Here is a 20,054-nt window from a genome sequence, read left to right on the forward strand (position 1 = left end):
TATCTTGTCCCGGCCCTTTTCTATATCCTTTTTCCCTCTGCTTCCTGATTGCTAGGAAGTAAACGGCTTCCTAGGTCACATTCTCACACTTCCATGTTCTAACCAACTTCTGAAGCTGAGTCACCATGGACGCAGTGTTCTGAAACCATACGCTACAATAAATTATCTTCCGCTAAGTTATTTCTGTCCAGCATTTTGGTCCCAGTCAGGATGAAGTGACCAATAGTAGTACAATGGTTAACTACACCCCTTGTGCTTCAGGTTCCCTGGCATCTCCTGCCGTGGGAGCAACTGGATGGTGGCTTCGATTTAAAACTTAGCTTTTCTTTATTCAAAAAGCAGATCTTTTATATTTTTTGCAGTTTGTTCTTACCCTCTCCTGTGGTTGCACAGAGGAACTCAAAATGACTCACCTAGCTGATGTTGAATTCTAGTGCTTTATCTACCCTGCATAAGATGCATCTTATGGATTTTGTTTTTTTTGTTTTTGTTTTTTTGTTAAAAACAAATGACAAACAACAACCCCCACACACAAACAAATAAATTAGCATTATAATATTGAGGAAGTCCTAAGAATTATTCACCCTGCCTCCAAAATCAAGAAGCTTCATGCTTTCCCAGATCCCTGGAACATATAGCGTAGCCCCAGGTGAACTTCAATACTTAGCCCCTTTTCTAAGTGCTATGATGGGCAGAAGGCTCAGTTACTGCACTTTTTCACAAAGATTCTTCCTAGCCTGTCTGAGATACCAATGTTGAGGATCTTAGGGGAGAAGGATGGGGGGGGGAAGGGAGACAAGCACTCCTAACTGAAATTTCAAGAAGCCTTGTTTAAAATGTTAGACCCCTTGCATTTGACCAAAGACCCTTTGTATCACCACATCCCTTCCTCTTCTTCCTTGTCTGTAGTGTCTGAATGTATTTGGTTGTCATAATTAGAAGACAAGGAACTTGCTTTTGGCATCTACTAGGTATAGACCATACTATCTTGTATATATCCTACCTTTTTAATGTCCACTCCCTTACACAAAGGGTTAAGAAGAGGGAAACTCCATTGATAATTTCTGGCTTAAAATATTTTGTTGAAATGTCTTTATGCAAATCACCCCTTTTCAGATAATCTAAGTTGCTGTAAAATTTTCTGTAAGAGACGACATAATTCTAGAAGGCTAGTGAGCATCTCTAATATGGGACTACATTGAGATGCTTAAAGTTTAGGTGCCTTGCCAAGTTCTGTCATCCTTAGAACCTAAACTACCAGGGAAAAGAAAATGGAAGAATGGATTGACTTTTCTAGGGGAGAGTTTGTGCCCATTCAATAATCTTTTAATGCTTGAAATAACTAGCCTACATATTCTGTCAGTGCAAATTGAAATGGAAGATCGTGTGATCTCATCTTTCTAATCAAGCTGAGATAATGACATTTTAGTCTACAGGAAAAGCAATAATTCTGGAAGGTTAATGAGAGTGCATTAGATAGTAAAATGTGACACTGTATTTATAACTAGGGCTACCTATGGCATGTTAGCACCTACAGGCACCCACCATTGCAAAGCAGCCATAGTGAAACAGAACAAAACGGAATAATATTCCAATCCTGAATGTAAGTCTTTTCTATTCCCTCAAGTGCACAGCCATCAGGAAAGTAAATCAGTTGTTTTCTCTGATACTCTTTATAAGCATGAAAGATGTCTCTTGAGCGGGTTCTTGGAAGGCTGCTCTTGAGAAAAGATGAGGGAATAGTTCACACAACCTGGACATAATTTCTTAGCAGAGTTTTGGCAAGACTACCAAGAGTCTAAAATAACAAAGTTAACACCAAAATTTCACTTTATTATGCTTTGATTTCACAGAAAATGCCAACTTGTAAATAACAATAGTTCTTTATAACAACCGATGTGACACTTTTATTAGCTTATGGAAGTGGGAGGTTTGGTTAAAGAGGAATCCATGGGAATTTTGGGGAGAAAGGAAAAACAAAACAGAACAGCCAGGGCTAGAAATTACTATAGTTTAGAAAAATAATGATCATGTTGGATTTCAAACTACTTGTCACTTTGCTGATCCCCAGAAAAAATGTAAAGCCCATTCTCAAGGGTGAGTGAGACTTGCCTCTGCCTCAGGAGGAGAAGGTCAAAGTCACCTTGCCTTACCTGTCAGCTCACAGCCAAGCATTTCTTCTCAGAAGTTCAACACATGCCTGCCAGGCTATATCCCAGTTTTAGAACTATTGAGGTCTGTTTATTAAGTACAAATGTTGCTCTTAAGATAAGGAAACTCAGACTGAAAAACAGAACTAGTCACAAAAGAGGGTTCTGTATACTTCTCTGAGCTTTCATTTTTGAAATCGTGCAAGAGGTATGTGTATGTGGCAAGGATGGGTGAATGTATTTCAACTGTGTGAGACACAAGCCCCAGGCCAACCTCTAAAAGCTGAGAATATGGTCCAGGGGTGTTCAAGCACAGTCATGCAGGGACTCTGAGATGGTCTGCTGTAACTCTGCCACAGATGGCAAGGATCTTCTCTAAATTACAAAGGATCTGCTCATTGGGAAGTATTCTGACTTTAACGATGTCTTCTTTGATAAAACAACCCAATACTTGAGTTTGTTTTCTTTAAGAGCAGGAATTCTAAGGTGAAGGAATTTGATAGTGATGATTGCAATAAATGTTGATGATTTCAAGTGCAAAGAACTATCCAATGGGTAGGGAACTTGAGTTCCGGTCAGGGCCCTTGACTCTCAGGAAGAAGGTGCTTGATGGGAGGGAAGCAACAACATCAGAAAGGGCAGGCACGACCAACAAGAATGGAAAATGCCATTACCCATGATTACAGAGCTTGGCCAGTCACTTGAAAGGTGGACAAAGATGGACAAAACTGGCAGGTTCTTTTCTTTATATCTGGTTGCATCACCTGATGTCACTCAAGTGGAATAACTTCATCTCTCAGGTGTCTGTTTCAACCTGGTGACACCAAATAGGAAATGTTTTGCAGAGTCTTGTGTCCCTTCCCCCTCTCCCTTCCTTGGAAATCTGTCAGGTAGTGAAGGAGCACACTGGGAACTGAGTATGCTTATGGATCTGGTCCTTTCCTGCTCAGACTAAAGACATTTGAGGGGAGAACTGACCTCTTGAGATAGGATATTGATTTCAGACTAGAAGGGGTTGTGGGAGGGTACTATAATTGGAAGGTTACTTGACAAAGCAAGCATCCAGACGATAGACAACTGTCAGTAAGCGATGGAAACAACTTTAGTAAAGAAAATCTGTTGAAAAAAGCCATCCACAGGCTAAATCTTAGGGTTATGTTATGATTATTCCATAGAAACCCTAGAAAACTAGTCAAGATGTATTGTGGAAATATATTCAGATAGTGCAGGAAATTAATTAACGTTAACGAAGGCCTGAAGGACCAATTTATAGTATGACTTCAATTTGCAGGGGGGGTCAGTTTGATGGAAGTTTGACCTGAATGAACATCTTCCTTGTTTTGTTTTGCTAATAAAGTGTGATAGACTTTTCATAATGACCCAAGATAATCAAGGTCTTAGAGTATTTCTGACTTCCAGAATATCAATCTTCCACTAAACCCTAAAGAAAGTGAGTTTGGAGTTATTGTTTTAATTCTTTTCAAATATAAATGTCTTTTTTTTTTTTTTTAGGAAATAGAAGCAGATGAGAACATTTCATTTGCTTCTCTGCTCCTCCCCTGCCCCACCCCAGGGAAGACCCGTTGCTCTCTGCAGGGACTGGTCCTATGTCCTTGCATACTAGAGCAAAGTCTATGGGCTTCATATGGATAGGCCTTGGTTCCTTGATGCCTATCAGAGGGACATATCTCAGCATAAAAAGAAATTCAGGAATTTAACATCTCAGCAATCATAATTAAAAAGAGATAAATATCCACCGGAGGCAAAAATTCTGTAGTCTCTGTCAGTTCGTCTGAGAGAAACTTGTTCCTTTGAATGGACAAACTAACCTTTTTCAAGTCCTATTCATACTGGGGTTCCAGCTGATGTTTGCAGGGATCCCTACAGCTCTATTGCCTGATCTGGAAGGAGCTGCTATCCTGTAGACACCTTCCCCATCCTGAAGATATCCATGGACTTAAGATTTCACTGTTCACTTAGTAGCAAGAAGTGATGGCAGCTTTGGGACCCTCATGAAAGCTTTCCCAGTGTCCAGGATACAGGGAGCCATGACCCAGCCAGGCCTTCCCCATGCTAAGTTCTGAGTTGCCACTTTCCTGCTCATTGCTCCTATTTACTGAATTCATGATATACAAAGAGAACAGATGTAGATGTGGCTCAGTGGTAGAGGTACTCGCCTGGCAAGGACAAGACCCTGATTTGACTTCTATCACTAGAAGGAGAGGGAAGAAAGGGAGAAGTAGAGGACAGTATTGGAGCTCAGTCATTTTAAGATGGGTAAGAGGCTAACACTAGCTCTGACAAGAACTCCAGCTATTTGCTGTCCATGAGCTTCAGGCTGAGAGATTTGGACAAGGATGGAAAAAATGAAGGGCAAAGTATGAAACATCAAGAAAGTACCAGTTGATGCTGGCTGTATACTGGGAGACATCCTATTAGCTAATACAGCTAGATGAAGAAATTATATGTAGAGGAAGAACTAGATTATGCAGCACAATGAGAAGTAGACTTATCAACTTCACTTTCTTTCATCTAACATTAAAAGCATAAATTGGGGCCTACAGCCTCTCCTTTTTCTCTGAATGTCTTCTCCCAGCAGAAGTCAATCCCTATTTCCACACGGATATTCCTGTAACTACAGCTGTATTACTTAAATATGGCCTCCAAGTTACAGACCACTTGCAATGTGGTACAGTAGTGTTACCAGCTTTAAAGGTGAAGTGATGTGCTATTTTTCTCTAGGCTGCACTCTTACATCTTGCAAGCATTAAACAAACACAGGAGTATCAGGCCTTAAGGTTGGTGGATCCTAGCCAATGTTCCTCAACATACAACATAGCTCTCATGGGCATCTGAGTATGGGAAAGTGGTTCCTAGGCTCTGAAGACCTCTCTGTCAGTACTACACGGGTCCTCAAAGTGGGCATATGCAAAGTGAGGGCATATGCAAAGTAGTCTTAGTCAAAAATTTCACTAGGATTTTATTGCTTTCTTTGCTTTTTTCTTTGCTCTTTTTTCTTTCTTTTTTCCCATACAATCATATTTATGATATTCCACTCACAAAGTTATTAGTATTATTATTTTTAGACCATATTTACCCAGTAGTTATATAATACTGTTAGATCATTTATTCCCCCTTCAGATTCTCTACAGAGCACACTGAGAAGTCTTATCTCTTAAGAGTCCTTAAACTGATGGGACAGTGAGGAAAAACAATCAATTTCTAAGGTGTTGGCTGACAGGAATGTTCAACATAACACGGTCAGAAAGGACAAACATTCTGACCCTATGGTATCCGGGCTTAATATCCAATAAATTCTTTGAAAACATACATTTTTTAACCTGATGTTTATTGGAAGCTATCCTTCTCTAGGCAATCACCAAGAATGGTATCAACAGTTATCACTTTGTTAAAGCCCTTGCTTAGTCTTTTTAAAAAATAGGAGGAAATTTTGGTGTCAGTCGATTCTGCTTTCCATACCTACCCAGAGCCCCAGAGGGAAGCATGGACATTCTGAACTGTTGGAATCTGTGGGAAGACCCAGAGGAAAACTCCTCTGCTATGTGATGTTGTTTCTCCCCACAGCCAAAGAAGAAAGAGGAAATGTCTAGGTGACAGTGGTGGGGGGCCATGGCCCTCCTCCTCTAACAACCTGTCATGCCATTTCCAAAAAGAAATCAGCAGGAAAAGAGGTGACCTCAGAATGCCCAAGATAGACAGAATAGGGTATACTCATGTGCAGCAGGTGGATCCCAGTCCTGGGGCCCCAAAGAGGGGAAAGGGGTTTCTGTTGAGATGAAGGCTACATGCCTTAAGAAACAGCCCCCTGAAAACAACCCAGAGGTCCAGTGTCCTTGCAGATGTAATTGGAGTCCTTGAGGGAAGAAAGGGAGAATATGACCTCCGCTGAGGTCATGTAGGAGTCGTCCAGTCGGCACTCTTGGGGGCCTTGCATGTGTGCACATCCAGGGCCTCCAGGCAGTCCTGACAGCGCACGGCACAGCACCAGTGGAATTTACACTCACACTTGGTCATCCGGGTAACATGGGATGTGTCATAGCCTCTCCCACAACACATAACTTCGCAGCTGTCCATGCCTCGGGAAGTCAAGTTGCACACACGACCTGCTGTACCCAGGGAGCCTGGAAGACAAGCCAGAGAGATGTCACTGGAAACATCTGGGCAGAATACAACAATAGGCCTTGACAGAAGAGTCATGAGGTTTGCCTTTGAGAACAGAGCCTAGCCCAACTTCCTCATAGCTTACTGACTTTGTGTTCTATAGTCCCCTGGGTTGTCTCTCTATGCAGCTGAGAGGTGTCCAGAGGGTATCAGCTAGAAAAAGTAAACCAGAAACTTTGGGTTTTCTTTTGGTCATCTGAATCTAAAGCTCTTACTTTCTTTCAATTGGATTGACTTTGCATCTTACCCTTACTGGGCATTACATCGAAGGGCTATTGGGTGAGCATGACTAGATAAGAAAGAAAAAAAGGACTTATCTGACTTCTTCCTCTTCCAACTTCAAATCACAAAAAGGAAGCTGTGGCCAAGGTCAGCTTTCTCCAAGTGTAGGAAGTATTGAACCTTGAAAAGGAGAAGAGTCCGTTTCCCTAGACCTGCTTACACTGACTTAGTAGACAGAGACCCCAAACTGTAGCTGCGGGGAAGAAGGTCTCATTCGTGTGAGGCGTTGAGGAAGGAGGGCATAGCCTGGCCTTACCCATCACCCTTCTTTTCCCTCTTGCAGGTTAGGAGCCCAGAGGAGGTGTGTGAAATACCTATTGGAGGCCATAAATCCTACCCTTCAAAGGACAAATGTAACATTATATCAATGTCATATTAGTTAATCCATGTTATAGTTGCTAAATGGAGTCTATATTTATGGATCTGTTTCTTAAAAAAAAAGGGATTTCGAGGACAGAATTAGGTATGGTGGCTCACATCTATAATGCCCGCAATCACTGCAAAGTTCATGACCAACCTGGTAGATGTATACTGAGTTCCAGAGTACTCTAGAACATACCATGATCCCCTATCTCAAACAAAGAAATAAGACTTAACAAGATATAAAGACTTGTATTTACTTTGTCCCTGGGCTAATCAAGAGTGCCTGACAATTTCAGAGAGTTTCTTTCAGCTTGCAATGACTTTTTCTACAATGATCTTTCCTACCAAGATGAGCCATTGGTTGTCATGTTTTCAACCATCACCTTCTTCATTGGACCATGGGTGGGTACCTGAGTCATCCTGGGCCAATAAGGTAGACTTCCCAGCAGACTGTTGCCATACAGAAACTCAGTAGCCCCCCCAGCCCCTGAGATCTGTGTTGAGCTCTGTGGATAGGGAGAGAGCCACAGGAAAACATGAATAAAGCACATGTCCAGAGACAGTGATGGCCAGACCAGGAAAAGGAGTCTTGTTAAGTTAGACTATATTGTTTGGTTCTGCTTCCATCTCTTCTGAAGGCCTGGCCACACACCATCCTTAGAGGACCTAGAGATGCTGGGATTTTTTTTTATAAAGTGGTTTGAACACAGTGTCTTTAGGTATACCAGGCAAGCAGTCTGCCACTGAGTTACAACCCCAGCTAAAGCTTGCTATCCTTCTACTAACTGCCCCTGTTAGCTTATTAGCTGTTCCTGTTTGTAGTACAACTCACAATGCAAAACAACTGGCAAACCTGCAGAAGAAAAATAAATTCAGGGAGAAAAAGATAGTGAATTAATTTTTTTCACTTATACCTCGTGACACTGTTTATCACTATGTGTTTGTATGAAAATTATCTATGTGAGCGTCATGCTGCTCTGCCTGTGCAGCATCACCAGGGAAACAACAGGGTTCAGGCAGGGTATGAGGTCAAGAAAAGCAGAGGGTGGACCAGACTTGCTGTGCGTGATCAGCTGCCGAAAGCAGGAAGACAGACAGAGGAGTTTCCTGAGGACAGGAAGGATGGCAGAGGGCCGGGTCGGGGTGGAGGGTGGGTCAGCCAGGGATGGCCCTGAGCCTACATCATGCTGAAGAAGCAAAGGGTTAGAAGAGGCAGCAGCTGGGCCTGGATTCAGGGCAACCACCAGGACAGTCTCCTAAAAAAAAAAAAATCACTGTGCAAAAAGGACACACACTGCCAAATGGTACCTTTTAACATCACACCCATTATTTCATTTGATCGACATTTAGCAGACATAAATATATATAAGATACTGTGTTGGCTTCTTGGGGTTTGGAAGGCAGGAAAAACATAAAGTGACTAAGACCCAGCTCCTATTCCTCAGCAGACCTGTAATGTAGTGAAGAGATAAATGTGCATGGAGATACTACCACAGCCTCCAGATCATTATTTCATCTGCTAATGACCTACTGGAAGCCACAATAGAATCTAATGCAGGGCATCATGGCAGACAAGGCTCAGACTGTAAAGTCAAGGACTTCAGGGTGTGGGCAATCAAGGGTTTGCTTGTAGCATTGCCCTGTGTCAACTGTATGGTTGTGGCAAGTAGTGTAAGTTTCCCTTTTCTCTCTTGCAAAGCTGGCATAAAACCAGCTCATTCTTCCATAGTGAGGATGGGATAAAATTAGATGTCTAAGTGCCTATCAGAATAAGTGTTCAACACATGTTAAACATCTATTCATTATCTAGCAAGTGTTCAGTGAGACCTAATTATCAGTGAACAAAATAAAGATGCCTCCCTGAAGGACTTACATCATCATCATAGTGATATTTCTTAGTATGAATAATAGTAGAAGGGAATAGGACCAGGTAAAGCATCCTTAACTACACAGTTTTAACAAGAAGGTGGCACTAGAGAGACAATGTAAAGTATGAGGTGATGTTTAGGCAAATAATGGGATGAAAGACATTTCTAGGCACAAGAAGCTCCTAGCAGAAATGCTTCAGACAGGTTTTTGAGAGAATAGAATCAGTATGACTGAAGAACAGGGTGTGTATTCTACAAAACCATAGAAAAGAAGACTGGAACAACAGGTTAAAGAGTTCTTTGCCTTGGCAGAGCTTTGGTCTTAGTCTATGGTGGGTGAAAAACCAGTGTAGATTTTAATCCAAGAAAAACATACCTAAGTCTGTTAGAATGGCTAAGAGGAAGGAGGCCAAATGTGAGCTCTGAAAAGAGTCTAGGCAAGAGTCCATGAGGAGAGACAGAAGGATAATGGATGAGAGGCCTCAGAAGGTAAGCCACTGGCATTTGGCTATCTATTGAAGTATGGATAGAGGTGGAGGGGTCATGTAGGAAATGACCAAAACATGTTCATTTGGCTCCACAGTAAGGAGAGAGGCATATACTTGCAATAACGCTATAGGTTAAAGGGAGAGTAGAAGCAAAGGCTATGTGGAAGACAATCAAGTCCTCAAGGAGCATGATGGTGAAGGAGACTTAAAAGACAGCTGTGGAGACTGTGATAGATAAAGCTAGGACTTAAAGATCATTTCAGGCCTTAAGTATTTGGGTCAATCATTACACATCAACATGACACAGGCTTTCCTAGTCTTTATTTAGACAGAGAATAGAATTGGGATAAAGTAGTCATGGATATTTGAAGTTAGGATGCTGATATTTCTTATAGATGGAGGGGACAAAGTACATGAGGAAGCCTCTAGAATACCAGGCCTCTTTCACGTTATAAACTGGGCACAAGTTATATGGATACATTTAATTGAGAAAACTCCATATATTATGGTTATAGTGAAAGCAGCTAGTGTTACTTGAACTTTCCCACATGTGTTATGTATGTTAGTAGGAAGAAATTGAGGAAGACGGAAGTAAAGAGGAGGAGGCCACACAAGCTACGAGCTTTGTGTGAGGGGCAGAAAGGCATTCCATATGGCTGTGACTCAGTGGTCAAAGGGGAGAGTAAAAGAGCTGAGGTTGAAGATGTTAGTAAAAGCTGCATTGTCAATGGCTTTAGATAACAGGGCAGGGAATTTAAACTTTACTGTATGAGCAACAGATTTCTCTTTGTTCATGCAAAGAGCAATATGGCTTAACTTGTGTTTGTGAAGGCAAAGCCATGTGTGGAGACTGAATAGATTGAAGCAAGTCAAAATAAGGGCAGGGAGATAAGTTAGAGACCCATTCAGAACTGGGATCATGACACAAGATGGCCTAGATTAAGACACTGATGGTGAGAAAGAGAGAAGTTAGTTGAAGAGACAGGACCAGTAGATATGGTGAGTGATGGATGGATGGGATGGGGATAAGAAGGGTCCAGAGTGGATTTGAGGTTTGGGTCTAAGCAGTCATATTGGTACTAGCAATTCCCCAAGGAGAGAAGTGCCTGGAAGGGGAAGACTTTAAGTACCAATGAGTTTAGTTGTTAGCATATTGAGTTTTCTGTGACTAGGGAAATGTTTGTTAAAGATACCATGGGATTCAGGAAACAAGTTGGAATGGGGATCATGAGCTTGGTTATCTTTTTCAGGAGGTAGGAACTACTGCTAAAGATCTGTGAGTGAGACCCTGGCACTCCAGGGGTGACTCAATTTGTAATGTTTTGTGTTTTCTCTTTAAGTTTTGCATGCTAATAAACATTCTTTCATCTCACCAAAACATAGTTGTCAAACTCTTGTCAATACTGTGACACATTTGAATTCTTTGTCCTCCTCCTGGGCTGTCAATCTGAGAGGGCTGGAACAGTGAAGTGATGTGTCTTGTTCCTAGATCAGGCTGTGGGGCTTATATAAAAAATCCAATGGTCTTTTCCCATTGACCTGAATGAAGTCTAAGGACATCTAAGAGTTTTTGTTTCTCAAAAGCAGAACTGGCACAGGACTTCTTCTGAACCAAGGATTGGTTGTCAAACTGAATCCACACTATTCAAACCCAGGGAGAAAAGGCAAGACGAGGCAATGGCAATTGGAAAATTTTCATCTAAATATGATTTCAGAGCCAGACCTAGTGGCCTATGACTGGGATAGAATGATAGTAAATTTAAGCACACCTGGGCCATGGCATGAGTTCAAGGTCAGCCTAAGCAACTCAGTAAGACCTTGTCTCAAAGTAAACTGTGAAAAAGAGAGCTGAGGATAGAGCTTACTGGTAGAGTGTTGCCTAGCAAGACCCTGACTTCAATTCCTAGTGGAAAAACAAAAACAAAAAACAAAAAAATAGAAGACAAAAGTTGGCTTTGGTTTGTGAAACAAAAACATGCAACAAAGTGTTATCAGCTCATTGTTCAACTATAAAATGCTCAAAACAGAAGTAATGCCAACATGTTGCTCACCATTGCTTCCCAAACTGGGATTAGTGAGGCCAAGAAGAAGGAAGATAAAAGAGAACTTTTGAAGACTGAGAGCCACTGATATACGAACAATAGCCTAGAGCTCTAGTGGGCTTCCCGGAGGTTCAAGGGTGTAGGGAATGGGCCAACAGCGAGGCCCAGAGCATTCTATGAAGCAAGAGAGGATGAGGATGCCTAGGGAAAGTCTACAAATTGGTCCCTCTTTGGATAAAGCTCTAATTAGATGTAATTAGATGTAATTCTAGACTGTAGGGTAGAAGGGCAGTTTAGGCACCTGTGCCACTAGAGTGGAGTGTGGAGCTATTTCCTCAAAGCTGAGTACAGGCTCTCTGTGAAATTGGCCGCTGTTGCTTCTCTTTAATGGAATCATAGAACACTTGTTAAGGCTTAGAGCGATGGAACTGTGCTATTATAATGACCTATCACCAATCTTTCCTTTTCTTTAAATAGAAAAAGACTAATACAGAAGTAGAGGCTCATTGGACTGAGCACAGGGAGCTAGAGAAAGGATCCAAGGAGCTGAAGGGTTTGCAGCCCCTTAAGACGAAACACAATATGAACTAACTAGTACCCTCAGAGCTCCCAGGGACTAAACCACCAACCAAAGAAGAAACATGGTGGGACTAATGGCTCCAGCAGAATATGTATAGCAGGGGATGGCCAAGTTGGTCGTCAATGGGAGGAAAGGCCCTTGGCCCTGTGAAGATTCTATGACCCAGTGTAGGGGAATGCCAGGGCCAGTAAGCAGGAGAGGGTGGGATGGTGATCAGGGTAGGATGAGGGAACAGGGGTTTTTGTTTTTGTTTTATTTTTATTTTATTTTATTTTATTCCTTTTTTTTCAGAGGGGAAACTGGGAAAGGAGATATCATGTGACATGTAAATAAAGAAAAATATCTAATAAAATAAATAAATAAAAAGTATATGTGTTTATTGATGTCTATAAAATTTTAAATAATGGCAATATTCTATGAATTTAAATTATTTGAACCAACATTTAATTAATATCAGATACTTATTTTTTATCATTCTAAAACAGAGTGGCACCACTCTGCTTAGAATTAAAGGCAAGAATGAAGCTTATGTATCCACACATGTGCATGTGTGTTCAGTGAGTGGCTTGCTGGATTTTATCATCTATCTGCTTTCTTAGTTTTACATATTTTTGGTATAAGCACCAATATGGTAATTAATGAGTCACTTATTTCTGCTTGGTCCATTGCAGAATCTGTGAGTGGGAAAGACTCAGTTAAATCTTTTCGCCTTAAGTCTTAAGGCAGGTTTCACATTGTCAAAACTGAACAGAGGTGAAGATTATTCATACTTTCTCCTCTTAATTTTTAACAATTTAGTCTCTTTTTCTCTCTTTATCTTCCAGATTATGTTTTATACCCCCTTCTACATTTTTGTTCATAATGATAGATGTAAAATTTATTGAACATTTATATAGTGTGGGCCCTGTGATAAGTGAAATAATTCCCACAAACTTGTAAGACAGATATTCTTACCATCATTGATCTGTAAACGGGGAAACAGAGGTCATGGAGGTGCAGTGACTTGCTCAGAATTACACAAATAGCAAACAGAGCATGAATAATACTTAAGTATCTTTCCTGCTCTGTCCTTTAATTTTTTTTTATCAAATGAACTTATAAGATGCATGGAGTTGAAAACATCTAAAATCCCAGTACTAGGGAGGCTACAGCAGGAAGATTATGAGTTCTAGGCTAGCCTGGTCTAGACAGTGAGACAATATCCCCAAACCCAAATGTGGGGACGTAGCTCAGTGTTCCAATACTTGCCTAGCACAGGTGAGGCCATAGGTTTGATCCTCAAGACTTCACATCCCATCCCTACCCTCCTCCAAGGAACTTATAAAAAATCTGATTTCTAGCCTTTTGGGGGACTGGGAGAAAGGGTCTTTTTCAGAAATTCATGACATGTTGTAGGCTATTTAGTCACTTAAGGTTTTGTGAGAAAATAAAAAGGGCTGATTAACATGGTGGTTTAGGCTGCATTTCCCCTGAACTAATACTCTCTCTTTTACATATTAAAAACAACGTATGTGTTGGGTGTGTTTGTATGTGTGTCTGTATGAGACAGAGTGCAAGTATGTGTAGAGGTCAGAGGACAACCTTGGGTATTGGGCCTTGCCTTCTACCTTGTTTGAAACAGGGCCACACTTGTGGACTTCCTCACTATATCAGGCTAGCTGCCCCCTGAGCTTCCAGTGTGATAACAGATGCAATCACTACTGTGTCTGTTTTTTAGGCCAGTTCTGTAGATCCAAACTCAAGCTCTCAGTCAGCATAGATAGTGGCTTTAAAATACCAACTAAACAGCTGAAAAATAGCTTTAGCTAAAGGTCCTCTTACTCAAGTCTCCCAAATTGTCATCTTCTTAAGGTCAAACATGTACTTGGGTGCTTTTTAATCAACACACTTATTTTAAAAAAGTCGTGCTGCTTTATAACAGTCTCTAGTTTTGCTTTGATTTATGCGGTTCACGGGTTCTTTTGCTTTGGTTGTGAAGTGCCCAGATGTATTGCCAGCCTGGTGACAGTGCTCAGTCCCATGACATAGAGTACTGTGGGTTCAGACTCCAGCTTTCCTGTCATCTTTATCCTAAACAGTGGTTCAGATTGGCTGCCTAACCTCTATGTCCATCAATAAGCAGGCAGTTTCTGCAGACAGGGAGGGCATATATCATGGGAAGGTGTAAGATGCTGCTTCTGGCTAAATGCACCTTTTTTTCTTCCTCCATGTTGCATCCCCATCCCAGCTCACAGTAAGAATGCACATATGCATGGGAAAAGAGGCGAAGAAGGGAAGTTTCTAAATCGCATGTGTTTGGGACCACATATCATATTTGGTGGGGCAATATCAAGGGAACTTACAGAATCAAGCATCCCATCCCCAGAGCTATAAAATTAATAATGGAGTCAGGGTTCCCAGTGTAAAAACATTTCTGTCTCCACCAACATGCATCTTCCTGACAGCAGAGGAGGAACAGAGGGCTTTGGCTAATAGTTCCCAGACCCATACCTCTGGAACCTGGAGGAAAGGCGCTGCTCACCCCGTTCCCTCTCCCTCTCCCCCTTCCCCTTCCCCTTTCCTGCCCCTCTCCCTCCCCTTCTTCCTTCTCTCCCTCTGCCTGTATCTTCACAAATTCCTGCCACTCAGGCCGACGGAGGCCCATATGTTGACCATTAGGGCATAAAGCAAGATTCACTTAAGCTTGTCATCCAATAGGCTGTTTCTCCTCTGCTTGACTTACACGTTGTCATTAATGACACAGATTTATTGAGGGAACAAAAGAATGTTACAGAGCAAATGTTAGAGACCGCACATTCATCTACTTGCAGGCCTTCCCCCGTCTTCACAAGAAGGACTGCAAAGCTAATGCTACTTAGGAAAGGCAATATCTTCTTAGTTCAGATGATTTTACTCATTTTTATTCATTTTCTTATCTCGAAGGTTTGACTGGCAAAGGAAAGCCATGTCCTGTTGAGCTATCAAATCCTACAATGGAGTTAACACTGCTATGGCCAGACTCTGAGAGACTTTCTATTCCTGCTCTATCTAGCCTGGTCGAAGTTATTTCCTATTCTCTCCCTCCTCACCCCCACACTAACCCCACCTCTTCTTCCGTGAACTCCTCTCAACCCCCATGTTCTCCAAATAGGTTATCAATTCCTTACTGAACTAAGTGATTTTCCGGTGTTATTGAAGTCATGTAGACCGTTCTTTTGAAGAGTCACCCCCATCTGTTAGCTGTTCTCTCCCTGCATCCCAAACACAATTTTCTCACATTGTCAAGATTCAAGCCCACATTAATGCCTCCCATGGAGCGCACCCAGTCTGCACAAGTTCCATGGACCTATCAAAGGTCTATCTAGAATATATTTCCTGAAACTGGGTCTGTATTTCAGAATGTTCTACCCCACCTTGTTTGGGACAGAGGTTGGGCCTTAGTCTTTCCTCTGTACACCGCAAAGTAAAGGAGTACCAAAACATATTTGCTTTTTCATTAAATACTAGGTTAATTAAGAGCAATCTCTTAAAAACCAAGAACAGCCTTCCCATTGTCGGATGAGGGCACACTTTTCAAAGAAGCATTTGCCAGTTTGCGGATACATATCAGCAGTTAAGTTTGCCCCTCTTTAAATGGTTTCTCTTAGTGTCCAGAGAGTACATGCAAGAAATGTGGCACCCTCTTCTTTTTAATTTTATACATTTAGTTTGGGATCTTTTTTATTTTCTTTCTTCTTTTCTTTTTCTCTCTTTCTTTTTTTAATTTATTTTTTGATGGTATGGCTTTATTTGTAGCCCAAGCTGACTTTGAAGTCTCTTAGAGAGTCGATATTATAGATGTGTGGTACCATATCAGAGCATAGATTATATTGAAATGGTAGAAATTCATATTGATAACTTAAGTGAGTTTGTGGCACCAGGTAAATGTTCTGAACTATAAACCAGAGTCAAATGAGCACTTTATTCAGTGCTAAATCAGAAGAACACTAGAGGTTACAAGGTGAAGCATACATTAAGAAAAGCAGAGAAGTCAATTTCTCCATGATTTCCCAATCAGTAGAAACAGTAGTGAAGAACAATTTGTAGTCCTTAAGATGCCTATTCCATAATACAGGCTTGATAGCTCCCTAACAATGGGAAATATCCATAAGCTGGAAAATGGAAGAAGGGATTTATCATTACAAAGTAGATTTCACTGGGAAGGCTAAAAGAAAATAATTAAATTTATTATTTTAATGTACTTTAAAAAATCACTTTGTCTGCAACCATTAGTATAGCAATTAGAAATATGCTTTGTTATTCCTCCCACCTACTCCCCCCACAGAAAAGACAACTTACCTGTTTGATAATTAATTTGTTGTTAATGGTTCAAATGATGTCAAAGAATTGGATATAGAAAATGACTTAAAATTTGTTTACCAAGTTTTACATTCATTCTGATTGCCAGTGTCAGTTTAACATTTTTGTATACCCTATTTTTATATATTTTGAAAGATAGCATATTTGTAGAATATCTGCATTGGGCTATATATAATATAGTGTAATACACACACACACACACACACACACACACACATATATATTCCATTGAATTAAAAACAGAACAGCATGTTGTTTTAGTTATCAATGGAATCAGATGAAGTAACCATTAGCAAATGATGGGTAAAAGAGCTGAGTACCCAGAGCAATGAAAGCCAGAGATGCAGTCTGTTGCTGTGTTTATTTGACATCTTTTCTCTTGTCCAGAGAAAGGGTCGACAAGCAACATAACATAATCATGACCCTTGGAAGATACCTACTAATGCAAAAGTCCTATTTAACACTCAAGCCTAAATGGAAATTTTTTCAGGTTGTGCACTATAATCATTGAAAAAAACAAACAACAAACAAAACCAAAAAACATGCATTGTAATGCTCTTCAAGGAGACCAAGCTATCTTTGAGCTATAAATCTATAGAATTCAGCTAGTGAATGAACAATATTCTATGTGGTTTACAACTTGCCATTCTGCTCAATTCACCACATTTATTTGCTGGATATTGGGGATGTAAGTAAAAGAGACAGTTCCTACCAACGTGGGTTTTCCAGTGGAGCCTGGTGGGGCAGAGAGGTAACTAATAATCAAACACTGCACAGTCTATAAATGGAGAAACTGAGCTCTTCTTGGGCCTCTGGGATAGCAATGAACATAGAGAAGCAGACAGGTCCTCTATACATTTCCAAGGTCCTGATGTGGGTTACATGTCACATAAAAGGGGAATGTCAATTGGCTTGCATTTTGATGGCCTGGTCACTGCAGCCATCAGTGGTAGTTCCATTTTCTTTAGAGAAAAATAACTATTGAGTGGGACAAATCAGTTCAACTCTGAATGAAGCTAGTGACTATAGTATGAGGAATTTAAATCAATCAATTAAGGAGGGAATTAAATACAGGATGAGGCAAGAGAACAAAAGTATGGCTAGAGATATTGAAAGCTGTAAGATTGCAAATTTTAAAAGATAGTTTACTAGAGTGTAATTTATTATTTTTCTGTGAAAATGATGGTTTAGAAGCCTCACTAGAACATATCAATACAGTCTTGGTTTGGCTCTCCTTGTACCCTTTAGATATTCATTCATTAATTTCTGTGTCAAAGTATAAAGCAATGAGTGACTTCTTTATATTGTCAAAATAAGGAATACAGAAAGTCCTAGTAGCAATGGAGCAAGTATCAGGGCCTAGGACACATTATTTTTCACCCATCTGAGACTGAGGGTTCCCTGTTACCTAGATTATATAATGTTGCCTGGCACAGCTTGGACTACCTATAACAATCACATGGTAGATGAAGCCTTGAGGACAAGGACCAAGCAACTCTGCCTTCATTGCCTTTGCACTACCAGGGTTTATGGCACATAGAACAATCTCAATTAATATTTGTTCAGTAAAGAAATGAAAGACTTAAAATGTCTTGGGATGGGTTGCACATTAGCAGTATTTAGATAGAGTTCACCCATTGGTTAAAGTCTTATTTCCTTGTTTTTAGTAATGCCCAGGATATAGTCGGTATTTGCGAGTGTCTGCAATCTAGGCCACAACACAAGACTTATCTAGAATATGAGTCTCTCTGAACACAGTGATTTTAGGACTGGAATGCCATGGGCTTCAAGGAGTTCTTTGCCAAATATAGTTCATAAAAGAAGGCACAAATGCTGACACCAGGAACAGCTGCCTGTCCAGCTTTGGGTTTCTAGTGGACATGTTACCCAAGAGTTCCATTTGTTTTGAACTTGACTGGGGAAGAGGTGGAGGCTTATTTGTTTCCTCTGGTTGGAGAAGAGACCTCAGGATGACCTCTAGCCCAGGTCAGGGTTTTACATCATTCCCAGTGAAAGTGGTCTGTGATTAGGTGCAGACACACCCTCTGCAGAGGAGGGCGGCATTCCTTCATTACAGATGGACCTATCTTTAACTGAAGGGTTGCTTTGATTTACAGATGCCTGGGGGCAATCAACAGACTAGATAACTCCAGAGCCACCAGTACTCATCTCAGAAAGTCCCTCTCTTAAGATGTGGCCTCCAATCTGGCCTGCAAAATATCACATGCCCAACCTCTTGCAGTTGCTAGTACCCCAGCAAAATGTGCTGCAAATGGAGGTATTTTTAGTCGGCCATCAGAAAATATTTGCCCTTTTCAACAGAAAAATAAGAGTACATGTTTAGTTATTATTTCTACAATTTCTTCTTCAAGGTTTTTCCCTTATCATTTATTAGGAACAATTAAAAATATTCCCTTAAAAAAACGTGATGTGGTGGGCTGGGTAGATGGCTCAGTGCAAAAGAGTGCTTGAAGTGCAAGCAGGAGAAGCTGAGTTCAAATCCCCAGCATTCAGATAAAAGCCAGACATGGCTTGTGTGTACCTATAGTCATATTATTGGGAGGCAGAAATGAGAGGATCCAGGAAGCTCTCTAGCTAGTCAATCTAATCAATGGCAAGCTTTATGTTCCGTAAGAGATCCTGCTTCATGGGAATAAGGAAGACAATATCTTCTGTGGTGTCCTCATGTGCATGCAGAGGAATGTACACATTCACGGATCCATACTACACAAAAGAAAAGAAAAAGAAAAAAATCTTGGAAAGCTTCTAATCGAAAAGGGTTTCAACATAATTTAAATGTGGCTGTTTAATTGTCATCAGATTTCAACTCTCAGCTTTGTGGGCACCACCAAATTAAAGTCCCATATCTTTATACTGTATCTCTATTATAGAAGACCCCCCACCACCACACACACACTTTCCAAAGAATCCAAATATAAGGAAAGTGGTATAGTGAGAAAAGTATGGATTTTTGTTTTGGTTTGTATCTATTCATTTTATTTGTTAACTAGTTCCGAGCAATGAAATCTTGGACAAATTATAAAACTTTGGGATCTCATTTTCTTGACATGAAAATGAGGGGGATTGCTGCCAAGAGTTAGGGTATATACATGTAAGGATATAGAACAGACCTGACCTGTCAGGAATTCAACCCGTGCTCCCAGCATCCATACTGAGTGAGATCTGTCCTCACTAGAATCACTCAAGTTAGCCACTCTGTAGTTCTTCTCATCAAAATTCACTCATCATGGTATCATTATGTCACGGGAGACTTGATAACCAAGATGTCAAGCTAATTGCAGCAGAAGTCTTAATGGTTGAAATCATTTAAACAAGTTACTTGTAGTAGAGTTTCTACACATCAAAAAAAATATTTTATGCCCCATGAGCCAAGACAGGGGGTATTTTTTGAGTGAGTGACATCTATTCAGAACTCTACAAATAAGAACAATTTTCACCCTTTCTAAGGATCAGAGCCTTGGGTTTCCTCTTCTCTGATAAAAGGAGTAAACCAAGACCATGGACCACCAAATCATTGATTTTCCAAACTTTGTTGTTACGTTTGAAAAGTATGAGGATCTACTGATTCAGATCCAGCAGGTCTCTGAGGAAGAATGGAGAATTATGGAGGATAATGAAGCAGATCTGCAGATACACTGCACAAACCCAACTGGAGACCACTCCAGGACAGTCCTGTGCTCTTTTAATCTGAACAGAATGCAGGGAGACAGAAAAGCATAACCAAGCAGTTCAAACACCAC

At 40.7% G+C, this 20,054-nt stretch overlaps 1 protein-coding gene across 1 annotated transcript in view; it reads right to left on the reverse strand.

Annotated features, from left to right (window-relative positions):
- Positions 1–1,812: 1,812 nt before the first annotated feature.
- Wnt2 (Wnt family member 2) overlaps positions 1,813–20,054 on the reverse strand; it is a 46,181-nt gene continuing 27,939 nt past the window's right edge. The window contains exon 5 of the mRNA XM_031381232.1: positions 1,813–6,292. Within this exon, the coding sequence (XP_031237092.1) occupies positions 6,063–6,292 (230 nt within the window). The 3' untranslated portion in view covers positions 1,813–6,062. The remainder of the gene's footprint in view (positions 6,293–20,054) is intronic.

Source organism: Mastomys coucha, unplaced genomic scaffold (genome assembly GCF_008632895.1).
Source record: "Mastomys coucha isolate ucsf_1 unplaced genomic scaffold, UCSF_Mcou_1 pScaffold20, whole genome shotgun sequence".
In the NCBI taxonomy this organism is placed as follows: Eukaryota; Metazoa; Chordata; class Mammalia; order Rodentia; family Muridae; genus Mastomys; species Mastomys coucha.